We start from the raw sequence: 16,352 nt of genomic DNA, 5'->3' as shown, positions 1-16,352 counted from the left end.
TTATTAAAAACAACCCAATTTATTTGAGATATAATTGGTTCACAATGAAAAAAAGAAAACTGTAATAAAAACACAAATGGAAAATGTTACTTCATTTATGTTAGGTAAGTGCCAGGCAACAGACCAGCCTCTCTTCCCTAGTTTTCAAAACCACTGAATAAAGCGGCCACTTGAAACTTGAAACGTTCCAGCTGATGTGAAACCAGAGACGAGTATAGCACTAATAATAAACCTATTGCATTCTTGCTGTTCCAAACAGCCAACAACTTTACCTGGCACTGGGATGCAAGGATGGGTTGTAGCCTATTCCCAGGACAATTATACAATTATACGGCTGGTGAATGCCAGAAACTGTACCATGTGAAACGGCATACTCAGCAAAACAGGCCTGCCATTTTGCCACCATTCCTAAACTGCGAGTGGAGATACATGCACATGCATACAAGGGCATCCCATAGATGTAAACAAAATAACGATACCTCAGTGTAACAAGCACTGATCGTATTTACAAAAATAAACATCTGTTAGGGAGGTATTTCAGTTTTTTTCTGTATTAAGTTAGAAGACTGATCACATTTGTCAGTGGTCAGGAGTTTTGAACATAGTAGTATTTATGCTCCAGTCACTATATACATGTAATTATGCTGCTAGTTCCACTCAGACATTCAAATCTGTCAGATCCAGCTTTGTCAAGGACATGTGTATTGGTTATAACCCATTGACCCTGAGTGATAAAAACTATAATACATTTAAAATTTAAGTGGCAACAAGTAGGCGCCACTTATGTACCCAAGATGGATATCAGCCACACAGTAAAGTTGCAGGGGCCTACGTCTTACAAGTCTAATTCACAGCAACTGCTCTTGTAAAAGTCCTGTGCCTTGCTGTGTTCCTCTACTGAGCTCAGTTCTCATACACTGTTCCCCAGGTTAATATTCACCTTCTGTTGGGGGTGCACTAAAATGATGAAGAGCTCCTAAAAGTTTTGTCAGATCAAAGGCACAAATTGCCTTTTTCTTCTGAGTGCTGCACGGGGCAAAATGAGTAAAGTGCCGCAGGAACCGTGCACAGACAGATGCACCATGCAGACACCTACCATTCTCTCCTAAGGGCTTTCACCGTAAAACATGTTTCTAAACATACCTATCGCCTCTAAAGTCACCAAAATGATCCATAAAGAATCAAGGTGCCATTTATACAGTGTGTGTACAAATATAAAGTGATTGAGCCCTTGTAATGAAGGCAAATATCAGATAACATTAATTAGGCAGAGCGTACTTCATTCTTTTCTTCTAAAGCTTTTGCCGAAACAAGCTATGCTTTACTGCTGAACCCTCACTGTCTAAAGGTGGCCATACACAGGCAGATTGAAGCTGCCGATATTCAACAGCTTATCTGCCAGTGTATATGGGTTCCGACAGGCCTCCATAACTGATGGAAAATTCAGCCAGATATTGATTTATTGATTGGGAGGTTGATTTTCCCTTGCAATTGAAGACCACATTGGCTAGTTGATGCGGTCCTTGTCCCTTCGACGCCCTTTGTCATTGTTGTATCCGAATGTTTGGCTCTAGGGCCAAACAATCGGATTAGCCCAATATCACCCTGCCTTTGGTGGGCATATCGGGGAAAGATTCGCTCTTTTGGCAACATCGTCAAACGAGTGGATCTTATAGTGTATGGCCACCTTAAATCAGTGGTCCCCAGCCAGTGGCTTGTGAGCAACAACCCCTTGGATGTTGCTCCCAGTGTTCTAAAACCACGTGTGCTGCCAAACAGAGCCTCCTGTAGGCTGCCAGTCCACACAGGGGCTACAAACTAGCCAATCACAGCCCTTATTTGGCACCACCTGGAACTATTTTTATGCTTTCATGCTCCCCGATTCTTTTTATATTTGAATGTGTCTCACAGGTAATAAAGGTTTGGGACCCCTGCTCTAAAATGAAGGCCCAAGGATATGTAGACACTGCAAGGCCAGTGATTATAAATCCTGCCTAGGCTATACTAGTGCATCAAAGATAGATTATGAAAGACCACCTTGCACCTGAAGTGCATGTAATTTTAATGGAATCCTAATTTCTAAAAATTTCTGTAAAACACTTGTCTCACAGTGACTCGTTCCATTTAAACGAAATAAACACATTAGTGCAACATCCATTTCACACTACTGAAAATACTCATATTTATATACAATAGATGCCATTCGTTAAGGGGTTACCTACTAAAAATAATTTAGTTTGTTTACAATGCCGATTGCATGGATGTAACGGAACATGATTCCCAATTACCAGCAAGTCTCTCGTTGCCACTATTGGAGTGGTAGTCATAGCTCTGGTGTTTTGTCAAATGGCAAAGCTCATTGTCACTTTAAGTGGAAAACAAGTGAAAATGTATTTCGGAGTCTAAGTGATGGTCACACCAATCACTGCTAGCGATACTGCATCACACCACCATAATGGTTCAACATGACTTCATATCTGCCCGTGTATGAGAGGATATCAAAGTCTAATCTCTCACCAAATAGCAGTCCAGCCATGATAGAGAAACGTTTTTGGTCTGTTTCCATGTTCAGGTTTCCACTGTATCCATCCAGATGGCAGGGGAGCTCGGAGACTGTCCCACACCCTGCCTTAGTTCTAGGACTTGCCTCTCAAGAACCTGATTGCGATGATACATCTCTCGGTAACTAGACTGTATCTCTTTCTGGTACCTCAGCACTTTATCCTTTTCCTCCTTCCAGACTTTTCGCTCAGTCTCAAAGGTCAACATCTGGGCTTCATTCTGACGCCTTTCAAGCATTAGCTCTGCCCGTAGGCGTTCTAGGTCTATAGTGTCTGAATTATCTCTTGGCAAATCCACCGGTGCTTGGCTTTTGGCATTCTCTAAAGCCTGGAGGCGAGTCGATAGTTCTGCAGATTCTTTCTCTTTTTCCTTCACTAGGACTTTTGCCTCCCGAAGCTGTGATTTCAAACTGACCACTTCCCCAAGCTTTTGATTGATCTCTGCTTGCGAGTCTCTCAGCTGTTGCTTAAGAAGAGAAATCTCACCAGCTTTCTGAGAGATCTGTATGGGAGACAAAGGATAAAGCGGGTAATGCTCAATGATCTTCAGGGGGCCTTTTAGTATTAAAATGAAAACATAAAAAAGACCTATGGCACATCTAATAACTGCTGGTTTCTTTCTCTAAATGCAGCACCAATATACCCAAAATGTTCTCCAATTGCTGAAACAAATCAGTACTGGGACAATTCAAATTATACTCAACAGAAAATGTGATCTGATTTCAAAAGACATCAACAAGCATTGATAATGGGATAGTTTGCAGTTTTAATGCCTCATTATGAAAAAATGCAAATGCAAGAAAACTGCCATGTGTGCCATTTGCCTGAGGGGTGTGTTAATATATGGAGAACACACTGATGTCATTTTTTTAACCCTTGCAAATGCATTTTGGAAATTGCATTTAAAATAATAAAACAAAAAGTGATTCAATGTGATTAGTGATTACTTTTTTGTCTTTTTGTTTTTCTTTTACCATTTTAGCATGAATTTCAATAAGACTGTAGTTTGGTTAGACACCAATTGGGTAGGCTTTAAAATAGCGTCGGCGAAGAACCACGTCATTCAACGTATTTAATGTATGAGCCTGCAAGGCATCCCATAGAGTATAGATGTTGGCACCATGTAAATGGCCAAATCTGCAGAATGGCAACCGTCGCAAAAATGTTGGGCTTGATAAGTGAACCTATCATAAATTTATATCCTATGTCATTGGAGCTTTACAAGCTGATAAAATCCCTGATTGGCAGGACCACTTTCTATAGATCTTTAAAAATATTTAACAGGCACATGTGCCTGTTAAAGTACCACAAGCCTTTATGTTGCTAATCTTACCTCCCACTTTGAGTCCTCTAATTTTGGGCCAGAATTATCTGACTGGGATTGTTTTTGTCTCAACTCCTCACTCTCGCCTCGTAGGGAGTTGAGCTCCTCCTGAAGACGCTTCTTCTCCTGCTGCACTTTGTATAACTGCAACTGTAGGGCTCTTTGGCTGCGTAGAGCCTGCTGGGAAATCTGCTGCAGCTTAGACATGTACATCTGTTTCAGCTCATCCAGCTCCTCCATCCAAAGTCGACGCTTGTCTTCAAACACCTGTAAGAGTTCCGGGGGGGGGGGGGGTAAAAGTATATAAATATGAATCACATAGATCATGTCTGGCAAGATATTGTGTCACAAACTTTAATCACATGTCTTCTTCTGCACATTCCAGTGCTTCAACAGAAATCCAATATGATGTAGTGGGGGATTGTTTATTAGATAGAAGGGAATTATCTTTAGTATATGAGGACAATAAAAGTCACCTCAGTGTTTTGTTACATCTCTGGTGGCTTTGAGACCTTATCTGATGATGCAACTCCTTAATGACTTCTAATATCCTTATAATGATACACAAAACCCTTAAACCATAGCAATATATATACCTGGAATGATCCTAGGGGGGTTAGCTTTCTGACGATTTGTTTTAAAATGAAACAACGTATGGGATTTGAATGAATATTTTAGGGTGAGATTTAGTCGCCTGCTATAAATCTTCTCTGCTGTTGGCGACTAATCTCCCCGAATGTGAATTGCCAGCGGGATGGTATAAGTGTCGCTTTGGATTTCCAAAATGGCCCGAAATCTCCTTGTGAGGCAACTTTGGGCGACGTTGGAAAACCAAAATTCATTTTAGCAATGAGATCCTGAGAATCAACCATAAGGGTGGTGGCAGATGGGGAGATTAGTCTGCAAAGAATATGAATCACGGGTGAGGCAGCTTCAGGAATTCGAAGAGATCCCGGCTGTGATTCGTATTCTTGCTGATGGGAAAGCAGTGCGAGAGATTAGTCGCCCGCAGTAAAGGAGGTTTGACGCTGAGCGAATAAACTCCCGTCTGCCATCCTAAGGGTGAAGACGCACAGACCTACTAGCAGCAGCTACTTGTCATGGCTACAACATAGACAATGCTGATAATTAGCTTGCTAAGACACTACATGTGTTTTAGACGAGGCCATTCTCAGTATTCCCTACGGCAGGGTATTTTTTTTGGCATTTTGTAGCCACAGCAAGTAGCTGCTACAAAAAGTAGCTCCAGAGCTACTAGTTGCAGTTACTTTCTGTGATTACAAGATACCGACATAGACAATACTGAGAAATGTCTCTGCTAAAACATGTAGTGGTGATCCCTTATTACCTATATGTATTTAACAGTATGTGGTACAATATTTCAAATAGATGGATTCAAAGCTGGTTTAATACTGAAATATACATTACTGATCAACTGCAGATTAAAAACAGACACAAAAGCACTACACTTATATAGACATCTCTTGTTTCTATAGGAAATGGAACACACATATTTATCATGAAAACTATTTGTGGAGGGGCGTGTGTGCCTCACAAGCATCATCTATATTTATCAAAGCCTCTGTGGCAGCCGAGTGATCATGCATCATTCACACTGATTCAATCGCCAACACTCGAGTCACTCACCAGTGTGGTCTCACAGACAGACAGACAAGTGCCTCTTGGCCCTTTATAAAAGTCTTATTGATGACTAAAGCAGTCAGTCTTAACCTTTTAAGAAGTCACTTGTTTCCCAACAGAGATCAATGTGATTCACGCATAACCAACAGTGTTTTCCTAAATATTCACAATCCTGTGTGTCATTGAACTGTAGATTCAAGTTTTTACAGTTCACAAAACTATGACTCATAATTCCTTTGTAGGGTTATAGTGAAAGGATATATAAGGACATGTAAAACCAATGGTGGGATTAATGAGATGTGGGGCCCCTAAGATACATTGACAGACCACCCCCCTCCTCTAGGCTACTGCTGGGCCTGGATACATGCAGATGTGGACATGCTTACACCCAAACTCTTTCCACCGGTCAAGTTTGGCATGCCAATCGATCAGCACGCATCCAGGCGCACACACACACACGCATGTGCCTTGCCTGCCCTTTTCTCCCAGCAGGTGTGCCTGAATGGATCCAGTAACGCAAATAAAAATAAATATTAAAAAAAAACTAGATGGGTCCCTGATCACACTGGGCCCGTAGACTATAGAGCCTATGCATTAATCTGCTCCTACGTAAAAAACATTTCATGAAAGCTCATGGTGCACATTGGGGTATATAGCGACTGCTTTGTAGGCCTTGGTGCGGGTGTTGATACATGGCCACTTTATCCAAGTGTATCCAAGTTTATCCAAGGAGAGAACTTGAGAAAGGATATAGGTTCCCCGAAACATTGTGTGGAGATCTCAATAAACCAAGAATATTTGGCACATTTTACTGAAATCAGTGCCATCTGATTTCCTTCTTGTTCTCATCTTATATAGAACCCCTGAGCAACAGAGTTCCCAGATACAGCACCACATATTATGTCACACAGAATCTGGATTTGTGTTAAAGGGGAACTATTGCGAAAATGAAAACTGAATATAAGCTTCTACTGAAATAAGAAACTTTCTAAATACAATCAATTAAATATTCGATACCGTTTCTGAAATAATCAAGTTTATCTTCACTATCCCTCTCTCAGCATTTGTTTGTCTTCATGCAGCAGTTGGGTGTCAGATACTCATTGACAGTTAGATCCAATATATATTATAGGGGGGGCTTCCTTTCCTAGCAGATGTATTAGAGCTCATTCAAATAACGGATTCCAGTACAAACAAAATCTAACAAAATAACTGCCTTTTGCACAAATCCTGCATGTAGAGAGACAGGATTTCTGGTGATTTTAATAGAGTGAGCTCTAATACATCTTCTAGGCAAAATGAGCCCCTATAAGATATATTGGATCTACTGTAACTGTCAATGAATATCCGATACCCAACTCCTGCATGAAGAGAGAATGAAGAGAGACAGACGCTGAGAGAGGAATAGTGAACATAAACTTGATTATTTCAGAAACGATTCAGAATTTTAATTGAACTTATTTAGAAATGTTCTTATTTCAGTATGATGAATCATATATTACATTTTCATTTTCGCAATAGTTCCTCTGTAAAGTTATCCAAGTGTACATCCGACATTAGCAGACATTAGCAGTATGCCCTCCCTTCAATGGAAGACAGAAATTTGGTAAAAAGGACACTACAGACTATTTCTTAACCTAATGATAATACATAAAAACCCTAAATGACCATTTGGATAAAGGGAATATTTTACATAAACTTATTGTCAAATACCGACCTTAGTGAAAGGATCATCATTGTCGCTTGCGTTCCTTCTCAGCTGCCGCGCTTCCATCCCTTTCTCATGAAGCCTCTCCTCCAGCTGGCGTGCTACATCTTCCACTGACTGAGAGTACTCATATGGTGGTGGTGGCTCGCCTGAACACTGCAGACGGCTCAGAGTGGCCATGCTCCTGCACGAGAGAGTTCCTTTCTCACCAGCCATGGTGTCTCGTGTCCCTCGTGAAGCCTGGTCCAGCGATCCTCCAATGTGATTTATGTGCCCCAAGGAAGCACTTATTTGGCCCCTTGCTACACTAAAGCCAGGGCTGTAAGAGTTTAAACTATTGATGGAGTTTTGTCTTGAATCAGACAGACTGTCGTCCTCTTCATCATTTCCACTTTCACTCTGATTATTCGAATGACTATTGCTTGGCTGTAAGGGACCACGGCAAGGTGGACTGCTCACGCAACTCATTGTGTTCAGGCTGCCATTGCTTTTGGATAGTTTGTTGCCAGACTGATACAAGCTCTGAATAGACATGAAGGCCTTTACGTTTGACCTCAAGGCAGAAGGTCCAAAGCGAGACTGAAAAGAAAAGAGGTGAAAAACCATAAATCTCCTTCTCTGTGCCCAGAATAAAGCACCTTCTTTTCGTGCCTTTACCTGGTAAAAGTTATTCATGTACATCACTGAGAATTTATGGAAATTGCATCAAATTATAACTACAATGGCAATTGACACCAGCGCTGGCTGTGTGCCATTCTCGCCAGGAAACTTGTATGGGAGTATTAGGAGCTGACGTGACTTCCAGTGCTTGCCATTGATTAAAATGTGACCCACAACCATTATGAACGTATTCTCCTTAACAAAAAGCTCTGGTCTGGCATTAACTTTAGTAACTTTTGTAACCTGGTACTCTGTCTTACAAGTGTATCATGTGATAAAGTGCATCTAGAAAACCATATAATAAAACTCATTTACTTATACACACAGTAGTAACCTGCTACTGAAATATTGGGATCACGTTTTCCTTCTATGTATTGCATTTATTTATATAGCACTACAGATGTTTACCATACATTAAAAGGCATAAACACAAACAGGGTTATAGTTATAAATTAGAGTATTAGAGTAAATGAGTATTCAATACAGGATTTTCACTATCTAGCTATCTTGCAGTAAACGGTTTCCTCTAAGTTAGTGGTTCCCATATTGTGGTGTTTCCCCCCTGGGGGATATGGGGTACTGGTAGGGGAGCTCAACCTCAAGGCAGATTAGGGTGAGTTTTTGGGTAAACCATACCTCCCAACTGTCCCATTTTTAGCGGGACAGTCCCGCTTTTGACAGCTCAACCCGCAGTCCTGGGTTTGTACTGAAAAGTCCCTACTTCCTCAGCCAGACAAAGTTTCTAACTTAATTGGCTTTTGGCACAGAGCACAGAACAGCCACCATGTGCAGATAAGATACTTTGTAACAATTTTGAGATAAGCTAATAAGTAATCGTAACAATTTAGATAAGGAGGTCCCTTGGGAAGAAATTAGACTCACATCTTAAAGGGCAATTCATCTTCACTAGCAAAACTGTAATAACTGAAAAAAACACAGAAGTAAGTTCAAACTTTCATAACCTGGCAAATTTAGTAAAATGAACATGGGGACTTGGCCACAAAAATGGGCGTGGTAAAAATTCTAATGTTTTTGTCCCTCTTTTATTTCTAAAATGTTGGGAGGTATGGGTAAACTCCCATTTACTCTCCAAGAAACACCTGAAAGCCCACTTTGAAGGCCAGTAAGGGTGAGATTTAGGGAGACTGTCAATTCAATCCAAGGCCAACATGAAGGTTAATAAGATTTAGAAATTCGGGTTGAAAATGTATTTGCTGCCCTAGATAGGCAGTTTGCGGATTACTGATGGAGGGGACTCACCTTATCCAAGTGCCCTCTCTCCGGGAGGGACGACTTGCTAAACTCTGTCCCCCGGTGATCTTTGTGGTAGAATACAGGGTAGTCATTCTCCCCTCCTTCCACACTGTGTTCTCTTCTGAATCCCAGGCCAGAGTGGAACTTTTTGTTACTTTTAACTTCTTTCTTTGTGATGTTCAAGTAGCTCAGCAACTCCTTCTGGTGCAGTCCCCTCTTGCAATTGGGTTCAGGAAATGGCTTAAAGTCCAAGTTAAATCCGTCATGTGGAAAGTCCTGCTTGTCAATCAGGCTGCTTACACTTCCCATTTTACAAGTGTACGTCACAGACTCAGACGGGAAAGACTGAAGTTTATGGAAATTTCCAGGGTCACAGTTCGAATTGAAGGTCTGAGCAGCTGCCATGGAGATCTAGCAGAGGTCTCGGCACATCTAGGAAAGGAAATTGAACATAAAAGTCAGTTTAGTATCAGAATTTAACATTGGTTTCCTGTCCTCTGGGCCTGCAATGCAGTCATGCCTGACAATGGTACATATACTTGGGACAGCTTCTTTACTCACTGGCTTGAATTGTTCAAAGACAAACTATATAGCTGTAAAGAATTCTGCATTCAGGGCTGAACCAAGTTGGGGTCTTTGTGCAGGAACAATAATACATGAGTAAATAAAAACCAACAATGTAAGCACCCACGCATGACTGATTTGGGCACCGTGATTCCCATAATTACCAAAGCAAAGTTATTTTCTGCCATTTTATCGCCTGCAAAGGAGGCAATTTTCATAACTTCTAAAAGTTAGAATCTACCATATTTTACTCAACATTGTGCATTATTCTGGGGCTGTAATTTTGGCAATGCTGTTTAAATAGGCAGTAAAATGCCTTCTATTCATATCTATATTTTCTACATATAAGTGGATAATGATATATAGCACATACCTAATTAAGCATGAATCAATCTGATTGGATGGATACAGTATGAGCTACCATACATGCGTCTGGCTACCTTCCACTGTTCAATTTATTCAATTGATAGCCCAAATGACCAGACCTACAGTCGATGCACAATGCACCCACCACAAAATCTAAATAAGCAGATAACTTAGCAGTTAGGCAGGTTAAAAAAGTTAAAAGGTTGAACTTGATGGACGTGTGTCTTTTTTCAACCTAACTTACTATGTTACTATGTAAATATTACCCACAACTTATTTGTGAGTGCTTCAGGGTACATGTGTATGGAGAGTGTCTCTTGTTCCAAGGCTCCAAATCATATATACAGTACAAATGTGAAGGGAAGGGACATTGAAATTAACAAGGCTACAAAAGACCAAGTCTTTATGAACCTATTTAGAGTACAGGTATAGGACCGGTTATCTAGAATGCTTAGGACCTGGGGTTTTCTGGATAACAGATCTTTCCGTAATTTTTATCTTCATACCTTAAGGCAGGGGTCCCCAACCCTTTTCACCCGTTAGCAACATTCAGTTGTAAAAAGAGTTGGGGAGCAACACATGCATAAAAAATGTTTGGTGCAAAATAAGGGCTTTGATTGGCTATTTGGTAGCCACTATGTGAACTGACAGCCTACAGGAGGCTCTGTTTGGCAGTGGTTTTTATGCAACCAAAACTTGCCTCCAAGCCTAGAGTTCAAAAATGAGCTCCTGCTTTGAGGCCACTGGAAGCAACATCCAAGGGTTTGGGGAGCAACATGTTGTTCATGAGCTACTGGCTGAGGATCACTGCCTTAAGGGCAGGACTACATGGCCAATTCAGCTGCGATCCGACGTGATGCGCAAAATCACATGCGTCACGTCAGATGCGACGGAAATAAAGTAAGTAATTTAATTGTCGCATCGTGTAGCAGCACTGATGCGACGCGACTGTCGGATGCAGACGCTGCGTCTGCATCCGACAGTCGTGTCGCGTTGCATCAACAATGCGACACGATCCGACACTGCCATTACTTACCTTGTTTCTGTCGCATCTGACGTGACGCCTGTGATTTTGTGCAGCGCGTCGGATCATGGCTGAATCGGCCATGTAGTCCTGCCCTAAGTCTACTAGAATATCATGTAATAAACCCAAAGGATGATTCTGCTTCCAAAAAGGATTAATTATATCTTAGTTTGGATCAAGTACAAGGTATTGTTTTATTATAACAGAGAAACAGGGAATCCGTTTTTTAAAAGTTGCATTATTTGGATAAAATTGAGTCTATGGGAGACAGCCTTTCCGTAATTTGTAGCTTTCTGGATAAAAGGTTTTCAGATAACTGATCCCATACCTGTAGTCATTTTACCCTTCAACAAAGAAGCTGAAATGTTAGCACCAGTGTCAGGAAGCAGATTGGTTAACTACAGGCTGAAGCAGGATTAAGGGAAACAGCTGTTCCATTTGCAAAGTTCAGGTTTTATCCCCACACAGCTGGAGGGGAAGAGGCAGCCGCCTATGGAGCAATACACCAGCCATTTAACATGAGTCACTGATGAAAAGGAGGATAGGGCATATCTGTACGCAGTCACTTTCAGAAAATGAGGTTCTCAAAAAGGCTATTGTTTTAAGGTCCCTTTTTTGGACATTTCATTGACGGCAAAGGGCATTATGACTGGATTTCTTGAACGTGTGCCAAGCAGAGAATAGAAAGGCTGAAGTGAAATTGATAAGGTGTCATGAAAGAGTTAATATAAAGCTGACCAGAGTTAATCAATCAGGCCCACTTCTGAAAGCAAAATTTCCGGTACACTGACTGCATTTAAATGGCATTTAATGGGATAACCCTGATACTGATTCTGCCTTCCTGCCGGCTAGAATGTAAATCACCAGCGGGATGACACTAGGAACGATTCATTTTCCGAAGTTGCCCAAAGTTGCCTCACGAGGAAACTTCGGGCGAGTTCAGAAAGCCGAAGCAAAGCACCATCCCGTTGGCGATTTACTGTATATACTCGAGTATAAGCCATCCCGAGTATAAGCCGAGGTACCTAATTTTACCTCCAAAAACTGGGAAAGCTTAGGGTGAGAAATGCTGCTGCTTCTGGTAAGTTTCAATCAAAAAATTGAGGGTTTCTGCTCCCATTGGAGGTGCCGGCATCTCGTTTTTGGACGCCGACGACCATTCTTGGATGCCGGCGACTATTCTTGGACGCTGGCAACTATTCTTGGACGCTGGCGACTATTCTTGGACGCCGGCGACTATTCTTGGACCGTTTTTGCGCTTGACCCGAGTATAAGCCGAGGTAGAGTTTTTCTGCATATTTTGGGGGCTGAAAAACTCGGCTTATACTCGAGTATATACGGTACATCTTCCAGCAGGGAGTCAGTTTGCGGAGATTAATCGACGAAGAAGCGCATTGTCGCTGCCCTAAATGTTTAAACACTTGCTTTCTGAATAAAATTTACTTGGATGCTGAGCAGAAATATACTCTAGGTTCAGTAGCCAATAGCAACCAGACAGTAGTTACACTGAAATATTCCTTTGCTGTTTTATAATACAGGTATCTGAACTGTTATCCAGAACGCATGGGACCCGGGGTTTTCCAGATAACGGCTCTTTCTGTAATTTGGATCTTCGTACCTTAATTATATCTTAGTTTGGATCAAGTACAAGGTACTATTTTATTATAACAATGAAAAAGAAAATCATTTAGTAAGGTTTGAATTTTTTGGATAACATCTTATCAGAGATGGCCTTCTTGTAATTTAGAGCTTTCTTAATAACGGGTTACCAAATTATGGATCATTCATTGACTGCAGTGGTAAAACTTGTACAAGTTACAGCAAGCACGTTGTACTAATTGTGCCCTCTGATTAGTGGGTATCGTTTTTTAGGCTGAAGCATGAAAAATCACAGGAGGCCATGTGAGCCTATTTAAGGAAGTGACACAAATGTATATGTAAGCCTATGATTAAGGCTGTGACCTGTTTCAATAAACCACCTTCTTTTTTTTACCGGAGTGCCGCCTTTTGCATCCTTTTGCACAAATATGTCTTTTTTTAGGCCAAAGCATGAAAAATCAAAGGAGGCCATGTGAGCACTGATGTAGGGCTTTATACAAAACCATATAAGATATCATTTATACCTCTCAGTTGCTGTTTTCTTACTTACATACATACAATGTAATATGGTTGCCACCCGGCCGGTATTTTAACGGGCTAGCCGGTAAAATACCTGCCAGGGCCGGGCCGGTATTACAAATTTACTGTCAATTTTTTATAAAGGTGGCAACCCTAAATGAGATACTGATCATAATATTGTCTTTGCATGCTATCTATAATTTTGCCATAACAGTATTTACAGATGCTTTTACATTACCCATCTGATCCCCTATGTTCCTCTTTGAGGGGGGCTGCCATATTTAAGCTGTTAGCATTAGAAACTCTAACTGACATGTTGAGAAGGGACAGTAAGGTTGGCAAAACAGTCAGGTTTAGGAACTTCAAGTAACAATTACTTACAAAAGCAGCCCTATCAGTGAAAAACGATCAACACGAGCTATAGGTAACTTTTGATGTACATTAATATTTTGAATAGTAATTTTTTAGTGTCAGTATCACTTTAAGAACTGAAACTGGATTAGCAAAACCTAGACAGGATTAGCACTGTACTAATGGCCTGGTGTTAGCGGACGTGTACATTGTTGGAAACCAAGACAAAGATATATCACACTGCACATCTCCCACAATTAGAAACAACCCTGTTACTCTGTTCCTTCCTGAAATTGAGGCATCTATTAAATAAAAGGATCAAATAGATTTCTGAAGTTTGAGCCAGAGACAGATGAATTCCACCCACAGGATTCTTGACACCAAACCGTGAGCACATGTTTATGCACAGACACCAAGTTACAGTATGTTCAGAGAGGAAAATGGAAGGAGCTCACAGGAGTTTGTGCCAGTACTTATAACAAATAACATGACAGAACATCGGATTTTTCTGAAACTCATCAGAGAGAAGCCAGGGTTAAAAGAATTAGGAGAGGATTAGAGAGGGGCAAGGAAATAAATCTTCCTGGGATTGACAGGCAGAGATAAGCCGAGTGGCCACAAATCAAGCAGTGTTACACAAAAAGCCAGGTGGCTAGCACAGGAGCTGTAAGGAAACTTGCCTAACACAAAATATTTCATGTCTACAGCGCCTTGCAAAATTATCCAGACCCTTGAAAAAATACTTTTCTTATTCTAATGAATTTTAAACTGGAATATTTTGATTTCAAAGCACTGGAAAAAAGAAAAATATAAAGAGAGGAATTAAAAATAAATAAAGCTTTGTGTGGTACATAATGCTATGGGACTGTGAAGTCACAAAATGAATGGATATCTAACCAATATGGCCACCAACACAGTGGGACAAATCGGGATGATCCAAACACTTGGCCCAAAAGTAAGTGATTGGATCATAATGGGGCCCGACGGAGACTGATCTTTTGAGGAAAACATTAGTTTGTTGATGTGGTCTTCTCCTAATGGGTTTATGTAGGCCCCATTATAATACAATCATTGACTTGGGACCCAAATGATTGGATTTTTAAACTGTCCATATATCGATTGGTAAGGACCTCCAGAGGGCCCAATACATTGGCCAATAGTCTTCAAAATAGGTCTCTGTATGCCCTTAACACTGGACAATCTCTTATCAATTGCCAGTCTGAAGTTGGGACAATTTGGGGCATGCCCTTGAATCTAATTTGGCGCCATCAAATTATGCCAAGACACCCCATCCTATTTAATCACAACTTTTTCCACAGATAAAGTCAACCAAATCAATACTAAAAATGCTGCTCACTTAAGCTTATGTATGCTCACAGGAAGGCTATGACCAAATCAGATGGAGTCCAGAAAATACATATGATAGTTCCTGCTATGTGTATAAATGAATGCACTGCATTTTTCCTTGTTTGTGAAAAAAAAATCCATTTGTCAAATACGTCAGCCATGGACCTAGCAGGTCACCCCCTACAGTGAGTGCATGAGGAACAATAAAAACCAAGTTCTCAAAAGAGCAGGGCTAAAAACTGTCCTGTTGGCTAAAGGTTAATGAAGGCTGACCCTGTTTACAAAGTGTTAAGCTAAGGATATACATTACTAAGTACAAAACCAAAGGATCCGGATGATTCCTGTAATTCAGAAGTTTAAACAGTCACTGCAACATCTGGAAGTTTATTTTGCTAAATGTTAAAATAAATGATGTATCACTACTAGGTTAAACAAAAACACAGCTGGGAACCAGGAATGAAAAGAAAATCTGAATTGTGTGCTGTTGGAACTCTATTGTCTGACCAATCTTCCACCAGAACACACCACACCAGAGAGGGTTAAATGTACCTGTCTGATAATCCGGTTACCTGTAAGGTTTCTTCCCACCGGAGCCTGCTTATCGCACATTCCTCTACTGATATGGGTTTGTTTAATTAATTAAGGCAAACAGTGCAAACATTTAATGGGTAAGCGGCTGGGTCAGGGCTGCTTGTTGATGGAATGTGTTGATTTTAATGCAATTGTCATACACACAATGAGTGGAGCCACTTGGAGCCACCGAGCAAATTCCATGAATGCCTCCCAGAACAATAATTAATTCACAATGTACAGAAGGCATCCCATCATGCCATATGTGCTACTAGGCTTTCCAGGAAGAACATACCACCAAGCGATCTTGGCATCTGCCATTGACAACTCAATCCAGGCATCTGTACTGACATATTCACATAAACATACTCAAACTAAACTACTTTTTTCAACTCTGTGACTCATAGAATATTATGTTCAACTTTATTTACAGGCAGACAATTTCCTGGCACATGGAGTCTACGGTTTGCATAAACTGGAGAGTCCTGGGACACGAGGGAGCCAGCGACCAGGGTCTCAAGGAACCAGCCTTACAGGGTGACCCAATGACAAAGCACAGGAGGCTGCAGTTCAGCTAACAGGCCTCAGCAAAAGTGCACAAAAGAACCGACTTATGTAGTACGGGAAAGGGGCTGCAAAATTCACTCACTGACCCTACAGTATTGTGGCCCTTTTGGTGAAGCTTGAGGACCATGGTGCCAAACATTGCTGCAACTGTATAAAAACAAGGAAATAAAATAAGAAGCACTAGATGTTACGGCACTGAAACAATTTAGCAAAATGTAACTATTACCATCAGATGAAGTTAAACGGACACATCCTAGGATCAGACTCCTATCAGCATTTTACTGTTACGGTTAAGCA

The 16,352-nt window shown here is 40.9% G+C and overlaps 1 protein-coding gene across 1 annotated transcript in view; it reads right to left on the bottom strand.

The window, feature by feature from the left end:
* Positions 1-16,352, bottom strand: part of n4bp3.L (NEDD4 binding protein 3 L homeolog) — a 33,228-nt gene continuing 16,876 nt past the window's right edge. Inside the window, exons 2-5 of the mRNA XM_018252267.2 lie at positions 9,155-9,580; positions 7,244-7,813; positions 3,895-4,152; positions 1-3,063 (exon numbers count right to left, since the gene is read on the bottom strand). Coding sequence (XP_018107756.1) covers positions 2,569-3,063; positions 3,895-4,152; positions 7,244-7,813; positions 9,155-9,553 — 1,722 coding nt within the window. The 5' untranslated portion in view covers positions 9,554-9,580 and the 3' untranslated portion in view covers positions 1-2,568. The remainder of the gene's footprint in view (positions 3,064-3,894; positions 4,153-7,243; positions 7,814-9,154; positions 9,581-16,352) is intronic.

This window comes from Xenopus laevis, chromosome 3L (genome assembly GCF_017654675.1).
Source record: "Xenopus laevis strain J_2021 chromosome 3L, Xenopus_laevis_v10.1, whole genome shotgun sequence".
Lineage (NCBI taxonomy): Eukaryota > Metazoa > Chordata > Amphibia > Anura > Pipidae > Xenopus > Xenopus laevis.
The sequence above is the reverse complement of the archived record's forward strand: the minus strand, read 5'-3'. Positions and strand labels throughout refer to the sequence as shown.